Here is a 13,582-nt window from a genome sequence, read left to right as displayed (position 1 = left end):
TCGACACACTGTACACGGTAAACCAATCACAACAGACTGACCTCTCTGGCCAATCAGAGCAGCGTAGCTTGCGGAAAGGAGGGATTTAGAGAGATTGATTCATCTGACGAGTCGTTTGAGAATCATTGAAAAATGTGGTGATGTGCAAATGTATATTATGAGAAAATGAAACAGTTTTTTGACCTTTGATGCATGTAAACCTGTTGTAGGAGACTCCAAAACAACATTAGTAAACTTTAAAATAGCATAATAGGGGCACTTTAAAACTACTCCTTGCTGAAGTTCTTAGTGATGCACCTGATTTATACACAGTCAGGAGTAACAGAACATGGAGCCCCCCCAAAAAAATGATGGACTCACCAGTGTGGCGCCTCCTCCTCCTCCCAGGTCCCATTATTTGGGCTGGATGCTCCGGCTTGGAGACCTCCCCCTCACAGCCTGTGAGCCCAAGCTCGTCCCAGAACCATTAACTGTGAGGGGATTCACAGTTAAAGACCCAAGGACCAGATATGATTAATTAAGACCAGGAGTTAAAGGGATAGTTCACCCAAAAATGACAATTCTGTCAGTAATTACTCTCCCTCATGTTGTTCCAACCCCGAAAGACTTTCGTTCATCTTCAGAACACAAATTAAGATATTTTTGATTAAATCTGAGAGCTGGATCACTCCTCCATAGGCTTCTAAGGGATTGAAACTGTCCGGGCCAGAAAAGTTATTAAAGACATCATTAAATAGTCCGAGTGACTACAGTGGCTCAACCTTAAGTTTATCAAGCGACGAGAATACTTTTTGTGCGCAAAAAAACAAACAAAAATAACGACTTTATTCAACTATTCATTTCCTTCTCTGTACGGCCGTGATATTTCACGTAGTGTAACAGCGCAGCACTTCTGTGTTATAAATCACACGTAGGCTCACTATTGGCCGACGCTGGTGTGATGCGTGTGACGTATAACACAGAAGCGGTAAGTAATTACTGACAGAATTTTCATTTTTGGGTGAACTAACCCTTTAAAAGTACAGTCAATTTAAGACAAGAGTCAGAATTATAATAAATTGAAGAAATGTTTTACTGAAGATAGTTTGCAGTTTCATCAGGCAGAAGTCAGAAGGTTTTCGCATGTGGCTCAGTCCATCTCAGAGCCAGGAGCGGACCTGTGCCTGATAGATCTGTACAGAGTGTAGATCTGGTCCCCACCCTCGAATCTTCACCGTCTTCGCTGATCCCATCCGGAAATCTGCTCCCTCCACCATTCCCCCCTGACTTCCTAGTCCCGTCTCCTCCGCTGGTAAAGCTTAAGCTTCCCCTCCACCACCTCGGTGTAAGGCTGAATCCCCCGCTCAGCTCAGGCCTCCAGGCCCATGTCTCCACCCTGGCCCGTCGGCCTCTCTGCTCCGCCGGGTCCTCTACCAATTGGCCCCCGGGTTCCACCCAGCCCTTCAGCCAAAGCTCCACTTCGGCGTCTGTCTCCACCAACCCCTCCTCTTCCCTGCCCGTCACCAGCTCTACGTCCTCCTCCAAAGCCCCCTCCCTGGTTCCTCAGGTGTACTCGTTATGGCTCGATGACATGGCTTCCAGAAGGCGGAGCTACTGTAACAGTTTCATTCTGTCACACCTTATTCAGTTCCTGTTAAGAGTTTAAATGTATTTTTGTATTATCTGTTTTTATTTAGGTTTTAGTCATTTTGTCATTTTTATTAGTTTTTTTTTATTGTAATGTCTATATAGTTTTTATTAATTTTATTTAGTTTTAGTTTTAGTTATTTTAGTAAATCAAGTTAAACTAATTGAAAATGAGAAATGTTGCTTTGGCAACTAGCTGAAATAAAATAATTAGCTCAAAGGAAGTTTTCACGAGTCAGATGTCATTATTATTAATTTAGTAATGCGGAACAGCATGTTTGTAGTAGTGTGGTAAAGGTAAGCGTTTCTCAAGAGGAAAATACTCTGATTAAGTAACTGTACCTGAATGAAGCACTTACAGTAGGTGAGTTGTAATGCTTTGTTACTGTCCACTAATGTTCCCATATTTATGCAGCACAAATGGACCTTTGACCCTTGACCCTTGATCATGCGTATGATTATCTGAGGGACCTTGTACGTGTGACCTTGTACGGTGGCTTCTAATGGACACAGCATGCAGTGTGAACAGTTTGTAGTGTGAACTCTGCCTGTGGGAGTCTATGTGCATGTGATACTGTTGGGGTCTGATGTGTTGATCTTAGTCTCTGTGTTTCAGCGTGTGACGATGACTGCGCGGGGCTCTTGATTCGTGACATGGAGCGTCTGCTGCGTTTGATTGGCAGTGTCAATCTCACTTTGCCCCTCCCCCTGCCATATAAAGTGCTCTATCGATTCGAGAACATGACGGAGGAGCTGAAGGTGAGCATGTTGGGCTGCATAGGGGCTCAAAGAGCCAAACCCATCCTGAGCATTCAACAGTCATGATGAGTTTTACTGTACAAACACTCAAAAAAATGATATGTTGGCTTTACTTAACTTTTTTATGTAAACAGGTTCCACTGGTTCCACATAACTATGTTTCGTTAAACAAACATAATATGTTCATGTAACTTCAACATCATGGAATTTGGTCATTTTAAGCGACCCAATTAAACTCTGAGCTAATGAGTTAATTAAGTGAATAACTGAGTGATGATTGAGCATTATTGAAGACACCTGATGTTAACAAGCAGAATCTCTGAAGGAGAAAACCGGAATGTTTAAGTCACCATTATGGAGATAAGTATTTGTTTTAGTTGGGCTCTTGACCATTAACTTATTAACTTTAGATTTTGTTTGGTTGCTGTACATGAGTTATAACAGCCGGATGAACGAGCCAGATCTGATGACGTTGGTTGTGATTTAACATAATCATTATGTCACAATCATTTGACCTCAATCACTGAACTTATATTGAACCCAATTTTCTGAGTTAAGTTTACCTTACTGTCATTGTAGAGCATACTATTTTTAGCCTTTTCAATGAAATTCAAATGATCAAATCAAGAAATAAAAAATAAACTTCTTAAAAAATATGCTGAGTAGGCACACACAGACATCAAGAATCAGCATATGAATCTCAGCAATGGTGACAAACAGATCATAAGCTCATTATTTATTCATGCAGCAATGCATGATGGAGCCATGAATGAGTTTTGATTGGTGGCACCCAGAATGCACTGCAACATGCTTTATAATTGTCACCATTGTTGAGATTCACAGGCTGATTCTTGATGTCTGTGTGTGCCTACTCAAAATATTTTTTAGGAAGTTTATTTTTTATTTATTGATTTGATCATTTAAATTTCATTGAAAAGTCTAAAAATAGTATGCTCTACAATGACAATGCTGCTATTATTCGAAAGGTTAACTTAACTCAGCAATTCGGTTTAATATAAGTTCAGTGACTCAGGTCAAATGATTGTGAAATAATGATTATGTTGAAACACAACCAACACCATCAGATGACCTTTGTTTATTGTTCATCCGGCTGTTATAACTCATATACAGCAACCAAACAAAATCTAAAGTTAATAAGTTAATGCTGGTCAAGAGCCCAACTAAAACAAATACTCATCTCCATAATGGTGACTTAAACATTCCGGTTTTCTCCTTCAGAGATTCTGCTTGTTAACATCAGGTGTCTTCAATAATGTTCAATCATCACTCAATTATTCACTTAATTAACTCATTAGCTCAGAGTTTAATTGGGTCGCTTAAAATGACCAAATTCCATGATGTTGAAGTTACATGAACATATTATGTTTGTTTAACGAAACATAGTTATGTGGAACCGGCGGAACCTGTTTACATAAAAAAGTTAAGTAAAGCCAACATATAATTTTTTTGAGTGAATATATGGATGCATTATTGCATTGAAAAAGATGCTACCTATGTCTACCTCCGATTCATAAACTCAATTGCAAACAGGAAATCTGCTGACTAGGCCAGTGATAGAATGATATGAAATACAATACTGACTTGTTGTTACACCCCTGAAAAAGGGGAGAAATAATCACGAGAGTGATAGTCAGGTTTCCTCGCTGAAAACTTTAGTGTTATGAGGAAAGGACTGCGATTTCCCCGGAAACTTGGGTGGAAGACAAAAGCAATCGATCACGCCGCATAGATTAAGATCACTTTGGCGATCACAGATTAACACTTTTTACCCATAAATTAGGCACTACAAAAGTAATTAATCAATCTAACGTTTACATATTCCTCTATTCATTTTTACCCTTTGTACACATGTCAGATTTGAACTTTTTAACACAAGTATATGAATTGAAATTATATGAATTGTTTCAATCCCTATTACTAGTAGGCTACTGGATGCATTGTCTTTTTAATCTTAGATACTTTAAGATCCTCACATCCTATTAATTGACTAAAACCCTTTTTGCCCATTACATGCAAGTGTTTCTATAAACTGTCACATTGTCACTTGTTGTATTGTCGGTTTAATGATTTACACACATCAATTTTTTCCAATAATCTTCATTTTAGGACTTTCCTCTGTTTGCAATCATGGATATAATCAATTTACATTCAGTCCTAATTTTTAGATATATTTTATTTACAACATACACATGGATACACACCCCAGAAATGTCTGTAAAATTATTCTGCTGGAACTTTGATTGTTTGTATGCTCTCTACACTGAAAAAAAAAATTAGTAACCTAAAAATTATTTGATTAATTAAAAAAAAAAAAAATCTAATCACATCATATAGACTGATCTAGTGCTAATTAGCATCTATATTTGAGTTGTTTACAAATGATGATAAAATGTTTTGCATTTATGGCTCTTCTGGAATTATTCATCAAATGATTCATAATTCAGTGATGTCAAATGAAGCCTCTGGGCCAGAAACTTCATGGACGTCACTCCTGTGTCATCCTGGTTTCCATGGTGACAAGACTCCACCTGTCAGTCATATGCTCATGATAATAATTTTTCATCCTCCTGTCTTTGCAGCACATGCTTTCCCCACAGAGAGCGCCAGAGAGACTGCTTCAGCTGGCTGACAGTAACCTGGGCAGTCTGGTCACCGAAATGGACGAACTGCTCAGCCGGGTGAGTTAAAAACACACGTTTGGGGCGTGGCTACTGTAGCAAACTGAGAGTTTGGGGTGTGGCTACTGTAGCAGACCGAGAGTTTGGGGTGTGGCTACTGTAGCAGACTGAGAGTTTGGGGCGTGGCTACTGTAGCAGACCGAGAGTTTGGGGCGTGGCTACTGTAGCAAACTGAGAGTTTGGGGCGTGGCTACTGTAGCAGACCGAGAGTTTGGGGCGTGGCTACTGTAGCAAACTGAGAGTTTGGGGCGTGGCTACTGTAGCAGACTGAGAGTTTGGGGTGTGGCTACTGTAGCAGACTGAGAGTTTGGGGTGTGGCTAATGTAGCAGACTGAGAGTTTGGGGTGTGGCTACTGTAGCAGGCTGAGAGTTTGGGGCGTGGCTTCTGTAGCAGACTGAGAGATTGGGGCGTGGCTACTGTAGCAGACTGAGAGTTTGGGGCGTGGCTACTGTAGCAGACTGAGAGTTTGGGGTGTGGCTACTTTAGCAGACCGAGAGTTTGGGGTGTGGCTACTGTAGCAGACTGAGAGTTTGGGGCGTGGCTACTGTAGCAGACTGAGAGTTTGGGGTGTGGCTACTGTAGCAGACCGAGAGTTTGGGGCGTGGCTACTGTAGCAGACTGAGAGTTTGGGGTGTGGCTACTGTAGCAGGCTGAGAGTTTGGGGTGTGGCTACTGTAGCAGACCGAGAGTTTGGGGTGTGGCTACTGTAGCAGACCGAGAGTTTGGGGCGTGGCTACTGTAGCAGACTGAGAGTTTGGGGTGTGGCTACTGTAGCAGGCTGAGAGTTTGGGGCGTGGCTACTGTAGCAGACTGAGAGTTTGGGGCGTGGCTTCTGTAGCAGACTGAGAGATTGGGGCGTGGCTACTGTAGCAGACTGAGAGTTTGGGGCGTGGCTACTGTAGCAGACTGAGAGTTTGGGGTGTGGCTACTGTAGCAAACCGAGAGTTTGGGGTGTGGCTACTGTAGCAGACCGAGAGTTTGGGGCGTGGCTACTGTAGCAGACTGAGAGTTTGGGGTGTGGCTACTGTAGCAGGCTGAGAGTTTGGGGTGTGGCTACTGTAGCAGACCGAGAGTTTGGGGTGTGGCTACTGTAGCAGTCCGAGAGTTTGGGGCGTGGCTACTGTAGCAGACTGAGAGTTTGGGGTGTGGCTACTGTAGCAGGCTGAGAGTTTGGGGCGTGGCTACTGTAGCAGACTGAGAGATTGGGGTGTGGCTACTGTAGCAGACTGAGAGTTTGGGGTGTGGCTACTGTAGCAGACCGAGAGATTGAGGTGTGGCTACTGTATCAGATGAGAGTTTGGGGTGTGGCTACTGTAGCAGACTGAGAGATTGGGGCGTGGCTACTGTAGCAGACTGAGAGTTTGGGGTGTGGCTACTGTAGCAGACTGAGAGTTTGGGGCGTGGCTACTGTAGCAGACTGAGAGTTTGGGGTGTGGCTACTGTAGCAGATGAGAGTTTGGGGTGTGGCTACTGTAGCAGACCGAGAGTTTGGGGTGTGGCTACTGTAGCAGACCGAGAGTTTGGGGCGTGGCTACTGTAGCAGACCGAGAGTTTGGGGCGTGGCTACTGTAGCAGACTGAGAGTTTGGGGCGTGGCTACTGTAGCAGACCGAGAGTTTGGGGCGTGGCTACTGTAGCAGACTGAGAGTTTGGGGCGTGGCTACTGTAGCAGACTGAGAGTTTGGGGCGTGGCTACTGTAGCAGAAAGAGAGTTTGGGGTGTGGCTACTGTATCAGATGAGAGTTTGGGGTGTGGCTACTGTAGCAGACCGAGAGTTTGGGGTGTGGCTACTGTATCAGACTGAGAGTTTGGGGCGTGGCTACTGTAGCAGACCGAGAGTTTGGGGCGTGGCTACTGTAGCAGACCGAGAGTTTGGGGTGTGGCTACTGTAGCAGACCGAGAATTTGGGGTGTGGCTACTGTAGCAGACTGAGAGTTTGGGGCGTGGCTACTGTAGCAGACCGAGAGTTTGGGGCGTGGCTACTGTAGCAAACTGAGAGTTTGGGGCGTGGCTACTGTAGCAGACCGAGAGTTTGGGGCGTGGCTACTGTAGCAAACTGAGAGTTTGGGGCGTGGCTACTGTAGCAGACTGAGAGTTTGGGGTGTGGCTAATGTAGCAGACTGAGAGTTTGGGGTGTGGCTACTGTAGCAGGCTGAGAGTTTGGGGCGTGGCTTCTGTAGCAGACTGAGAGATTGGGGCGTGGCTACTGTAGCAGACTGAGAGTTTGGGGCGTGGCTACTGTAGCAGACTGAGAGTTTGGGGTGTGGCTACTTTAGCAGACCGAGAGTTTGGGGTGTGGCTACTGTAGCAGACTGAGAGTTTGGGGCGTGGCTACTGTAGCAGACTGAGAGTTTGGGGTGTGGCTACTGTAGCAGACCGAGAGTTTGGGGCGTGGCTACTGTAGCAGACTGAGAGTTTGGGGTGTGGCTACTGTAGCAGGCTGAGAGTTTGGGGTGTGGCTACTGTAGCAGACCGAGAGTTTGGGGTGTGGCTACTGTAGCAGACCGAGAGTTTGGGGCGTGGCTACTGTAGCAGACTGAGAGTTTGGGGTGTGGCTACTGTAGCAGGCTGAGAGTTTGGGGCGTGGCTACTGTAGCAGACTGAGAGTTTGGGGCGTGGCTTCTGTAGCAGACTGAGAGATTGGGGCGTGGCTACTGTAGCAGACTGAGAGTTTGGGGCGTGGCTACTGTAGCAGACTGAGAGTTTGGGGTGTGGCTACTGTAGCAAACCGAGAGTTTGGGGTGTGGCTACTGTAGCAGACCGAGAGTTTGGGGCGTGGCTACTGTAGCAGACTGAGAGTTTGGGGTGTGGCTACTGTAGCAGGCTGAGAGTTTGGGGTGTGGCTACTGTAGCAGACCGAGAGTTTGGGGTGTGGCTACTGTAGCAGTCCGAGAGTTTGGGGCGTGGCTACTGTAGCAGACTGAGAGTTTGGGGTGTGGCTACTGTAGCAGGCTGAGAGTTTGGGGCGTGGCTACTGTAGCAGACTGAGAGATTGGGGTGTGGCTACTGTAGCAGACTGAGAGTTTGGGGTGTGGCTACTGTAGCAGACCGAGAGATTGAGGTGTGGCTACTGTATCAGATGAGAGTTTGGGGTGTGGCTACTGTAGCAGACTGAGAGATTGGGGCGTGGCTACTGTAGCAGACTGAGAGTTTGGGGTGTGGCTACTGTAGCAGACTGAGAGTTTGGGGCGTGGCTACTGTAGCAGACTGAGAGTTTGGGGTGTGGCTACTGTAGCAGATGAGAGTTTGGGGTGTGGCTACTGTAGCAGACCGAGAGTTTGGGGTGTGGCTACTGTAGCAGACCGAGAGTTTGGGGCGTGGCTACTGTAGCAGACCGAGAGTTTGGGGCGTGGCTACTGTAGCAGACTGAGAGTTTGGGGCGTGGCTACTGTAGCAGACCGAGAGTTTGGGGCGTGGCTACTGTAGCAGACTGAGAGTTTGGGGCGTGGCTACTGTAGCAGACTGAGAGTTTGGGGCGTGGCTACTGTAGCAGAAAGAGAGTTTGGGGTGTGGCTACTGTATCAGATGAGAGTTTGGGGTGTGGCTACTGTAGCAGACCGAGAGTTTGGGGTGTGGCTACTGTATCAGACTGAGAGTTTGGGGCGTGGCTACTGTAGCAGACCGAGAGTTTGGGGCGTGGCTACTGTAGCAGACCGAGAGTTTGGGGTGTGGCTACTGTAGCAGACCGAGAATTTGGGGTGTGGCTACTGTAGCAGACTGAGAGTTTGGGGCGTGGCTACTGTAGCAGACCGAGAGTTTGGGGCGTGGCTACTGTAGCAAACTGAGAGTTTGGGGCGTGGCTACTGTAGCAGACCGAGAGTTTGGGGCGTGGCTACTGTAGCAAACTGAGAGTTTGGGGCGTGGCTACTGTAGCAGACTGAGAGTTTGGGGTGTGGCTAATGTAGCAGACTGAGAGTTTGGGGTGTGGCTACTGTAGCAGGCTGAGAGTTTGGGGCGTGGCTTCTGTAGCAGACTGAGAGATTGGGGCGTGGCTACTGTAGCAGACTGAGAGTTTGGGGCGTGGCTACTGTAGCAGACTGAGAGTTTGGGGTGTGGCTACTTTAGCAGACCGAGAGTTTGGGGTGTGGCTACTGTAGCAGACCGAGAGTTTGGGGCGTGGCTACTGTAGCAGACTGAGAGTTTGGGGTGTGGCTACTGTAGCAGGCTGAGAGTTTGGGGTGTGGCTACTGTAGCAGACCGAGAGTTTGGGGTGTGGCTACTGTAGCAGACCGAGAGTTTGGGGCGTGGCTACTGTAGCAGACTGAGAGTTTGGGGTGTGGCTACTGTAGCAGGCTGAGAGTTTGGGGCGTGGCTACTGTAGCAGACTGAGAGTTTGGGGCGTGGCTTCTGTAGCAGACTGAGAGATTGGGGCGTGGCTACTGTAGCAGACTGAGAGTTTGGGGCGTGGCTACTGTAGCAGACTGAGAGTTTGGGGTGTGGCTACTGTAGCAAACCGAGAGTTTGGGGTGTGGCTACTGTAGCAGACCGAGAGTTTGGGGCGTGGCTACTGTAGCAGACTGAGAGTTTGGGGTGTGGCTACTGTAGCAGACCGAGAGTTTGGGGTGTGGCTACTGTAGCAGACCGAGAGTTTGGGGTGTGGCTACTGTAGCAGACCGAGAGTTTGGGGCGTGGCTACTGTAGCAGACTGAGAGTTTGGGGTGTGGCTACTGTAGCAGGCTGAGAGTTTGGGGCGTGGCTACTGTAGCAGACTGAGAGATTGGGGTGTGGCTACTGTAGCAGACTGAGAGTTTGGGGTGTGGCTACTGTAGCAGACCGAGAGATTGAGGTGTGGCTACTGTATCAGATGAGAGTTTGGGGTGTGGCTACTGTAGCAGACTGAGAGATTGGGGCGTGGCTACTGTAGCAGACTGAGAGTTTGGGGTGTGGCTACTGTAGCAGACTGAGAGTTTGGGGCGTGGCTACTGTAGCAGACTGAGAGTTTGGGGTGTGGCTACTGTAGCAGATGAGAGTTTGGGGTGTGGCTACTGTAGCAGACCGAGAGTTTGGGGCGTGGCTACTGTAGCAGACCGAGAGTTTGGGGCGTGGCTACTGTAGCAGACCGAGAGTTTGGGGCGTGGCTACTGTAGCAGACTGAGAGTTTGGGGCGTGGCTACTGTAGCAGACCGAGAGTTTGGGGCGTGGCTACTGTAGCAGACTGAGAGTTTGGGGCGTGGCTACTGTAGCAGACTGAGAGTTTGGGGCGTGGCTACTGTAGCAGAAAGAGAGTTTGGGGTGTGGCTACTGTATCAGATGAGAGTTTGGGGTGTGGCTACTGTAGCAGACCGAGAGTTTGGGGTGTGGCTACTGTATCAGACTGAGAGTTTGGGGCGTGGCTACTGTAGCAGACCGAGAGTTTGGGGCGTGGCTACTGTAGCAGACTGAGAGTTTGGGGTGTGGCTACTGTAGCAGACCGAGAGTTTGGGGCGTGGCTACTGTAGCAGACTGAGAGTTTGGGGCGTGGCTACTGTAGCAGACCGAGAGTTTGGGGCGTGGCTACTGTATCAGACTGAGAGTTTGGGGCGTGGCTACTGTAGCAGACTGAGAGTTTGGGGCGTGGCTACTGTAGCAGACTGAGAGTTTGGGGTGTGGCTACTGTATCAGACTGAGAGTTTGGGGCGTGGCTACTGTAGCAGACCGAGAGTTTGGGGTGTGGCTACTGTAGCAGACTGAGAGTTTGGGGTGTGGCTACTGTATCAGACTGAGAGTTTGGGGCGTGGCTACTGTAGCAGACCGAGAGTTTGGGGCGTGGCTACTGTAGCAGACTGAGAGTTTGGGGCGTGGCTACTGTATCAGATGAGAGTTTGGGGTGTGGCTACTGCAACAGACTGAGAGATTGGGGCGTGGCTACTGTAGCAGACTGAGAGTTTGGGGCGTGGCTACTGTATCAGATGAGAGTTTGGGGTGTGGCTACTGTAGCAGACTGAGAGTTTGGGGTGTGGCTACTGTATCAGATGAGAGTTTGGGGCGTGGCTACTGTAGCAGACCGAGAGATTGAGGTGTGGCTACTGTATCAGATGAGAGTTTGGGGTGTGGCTACTGTAGCAGACTGAGAGTTTGGGGTGTGGCTACTGTAGCAGATGAGAGTTTGGGGTGTGGCTACTGTAGCAGACTGAGAGTTTGGGGTGTGGCTACTGTAGCAGACTGAGAGTTTGGGGTGTGGCTACTGTAGCAGACTGAGAGTTTGGGGTGTGGCTACTGTAGCAGACTGAGAGTTTGGGGTGTGGCTACTGTAGCAGACTGAGAGTTTGGGGTGTGGCTACTGTAGCAGACTGAGAGTTTGGGGTGTGGCTACTGTAGCAGACTGAGAGTTTGGGGCGTGGCTACTGTAGCAGACCGAGAGTTTGGGGCGTGGCTACTGTAGCAGACCGAGAGTTTGGGGCGTGGCTACTGTAGCAGACCGAGAGTTTGGGGTGTGGCTACTGTATCAGACTGAGAGTTTGGGGCGTGGCTAGGGCTGGGCGATATGGCCAAAAAAATTTATCACGATATTTTTTTTTTATATCAGTCGATATCGATAATTATCACGATAAATGTCAAATCTTTATTTCTTTCAAGTTTAAAGGCAGATTTTTGCTCCTAAGTGAAAGTTGTATAAACCAGAGCGTTGTGGTTTTAAAAATCTGAGGTAGAACATTCAAACATTTGTCATTTTTCCTTAACAAAATAAATATCTGAAAAGAAAAATATTTCTTCAGCAGTTTGCAGTGCAGGCTGCAATATTCAAATTACATGTTTTGTCTCGAAATGTATATTTGACAGTGAGTTGACAGTAAATCTACATCCTAACTCAAGCTAATGCTACTATGTTAAATTTATGTTCATTAACAAAAACAGTAACATCTGTTTGTTTGTTTTTTTAAATTTAAGGACCACATTTTTATTTTGTAAAATGTAATATTCTGACTGTTTGAGTTTTATTAAAATTAACCATTGGTCATCCAGTATCATGCATTTAGATCATGATAACCACAGATAAAACCAGGCATAGCCTATAGCACCTCACTATCATGGCAAAATGTAACTTTATGGTTTCTATGGTATTTGTATGAAAAACAGTAGCCTAACAGTTAAATACATTAAATACTGTAATTATATTCCATTAGTCATTTAATACATTGTCTACATTAATACTATTATACAATTCAATATGTATATCCCACATTTCATGGTGCAGTTAATATTACTAGGCTAACATTACAGTAAATCCATGGTAGGCTAAATGGATTCAGTATCAATTCAGATTCTGACTGTTTCGCTGCGCAGAGTTTCTCCTGTTTGTCAGCGGTGTTTCATCTGCCTTTAAACTGATTTAAACTGGACATTGTGTTCTTCGCTGAACTTTAGCGCTTCTCACTGGATCTCGTGAGCGAGACGATCAGAGTAAACGTGTCTGCTCTAGTGAGCTTGCGCTGCCATTTGGACTTTGAGCCGAGCGGATAAACGGTCCGTGTGGCGCGCGGTTCAAATGAGTTTCGTTCCGCTTTTGGCGCATACACATTATCGAACATTTATCGACCTCTTGATATCGTTTTATCGAGAAAAAATAAATCGCGATAATTATCGTTATCGTTTTATCGCCCAGCCCTAGGCGTGGCTACTGTAGCAGACCGAGAGTTTGGGGTGTGGCTACTGTAGCAGACTGAGAGTTTGGGGCGTGGCTACTGTAGCAGACTGAGAGTTTGGGGTGTGGCTACTTTTGCAGACTGAGAGTTTGGGGCGTGGCTACTTTTGCAGACTGAGAGTTTGGGGCGTGGCTACTGTAGCAGATGAGAGTTTGGGGTGTGGCTACTGTAGCAGACTGAGAGTTTGGGGCATGGCTACTGTAGCAGACTGAGAGTTTGGGGCGTGGCTACTGTATCAGACTGAGAGTTTGGGGTGTGGCTACTGTAGCAGACTGAGAGTTTGGGGTGTGGCTACTGTAGCAGACCGAGAGATTGGGGCGTGGCTACTGTAGCAGACTGAGAGTTTGGGGTGTGGCTTCTGTAGCAGACTGAGAGTTTGGGGCGTGGCTACTGTAGCAGATGAGAGTTTGGGTTGTGGCTACTGTAGCAGACTGAGAGTTTGGGGTGTGGCTACTGTAGCAGACTGAGAGTTTGGGGCGTGGCTACTGTATCAGACTGAGAGTTTGGGGTGTGGCTACTGTAGCAGACTGAGAGTTTGGGGTGTGGCTACTGTAGCAGACCGAGAGATTGGGGCGTGGCTACTGTAGCAGACTGAGAGTTTGGGGTGTGGCTACTGTAGCAGACTGAGAGTTTGGGGCGTGGCTACTGTAGCAGACTGAGAGTTTGGGGTGTGGCTACTGTAGCAGACTGAGAGTTTGGGGTGTGGCTACTGTAGCAGACCGAGAGATTGGGGCGTGGCTACTGTAGCAGACTGAGAGTTTGGGGCGTGGCTACTGTAGCAGACCGAGAGTTTGGGGTGTGGCTACTGTATCAGACTGAGAGTTTGGGGCGTGGCTACTGTATCAGACTGAGAGTTTGGGGCGTGGCTACTGTAGC

General features: G+C 47.2%; 1 protein-coding gene across 9 annotated transcripts in view; it reads left to right on the top strand.

Moving 5' to 3' along the window:
* lama2 (laminin, alpha 2) overlaps positions 1-13,582 on the top strand; it is a 364,467-nt gene that overhangs the window by 277,631 nt on the left and 73,254 nt on the right. For all 9 annotated transcript variants that reach the window (XM_056268199.1, XM_056232539.1, XM_056272103.1 and 6 more), the window contains 2 exons: positions 2,243-2,385; positions 4,986-5,084. In XM_056268199.1, the coding sequence (XP_056124174.1) occupies positions 2,243-2,385; positions 4,986-5,084 (242 nt within the window). The remainder of the gene's footprint in view (positions 1-2,242; positions 2,386-4,985; positions 5,085-13,582) is intronic.

The sequence above is a fragment of the Rhinichthys klamathensis genome, unplaced genomic scaffold (assembly GCF_029890125.1).
Source record: "Rhinichthys klamathensis goyatoka isolate OS25496 unplaced genomic scaffold, OSU_Roscu_1.1 h1tg000001l_1, whole genome shotgun sequence".
Taxonomy (NCBI): Eukaryota; Metazoa; Chordata; class Actinopteri; order Cypriniformes; family Leuciscidae; genus Rhinichthys; species Rhinichthys klamathensis.
Note: the sequence above shows the minus strand (reverse complement) of the source record. Positions and strands in the feature narration are given on the sequence as shown.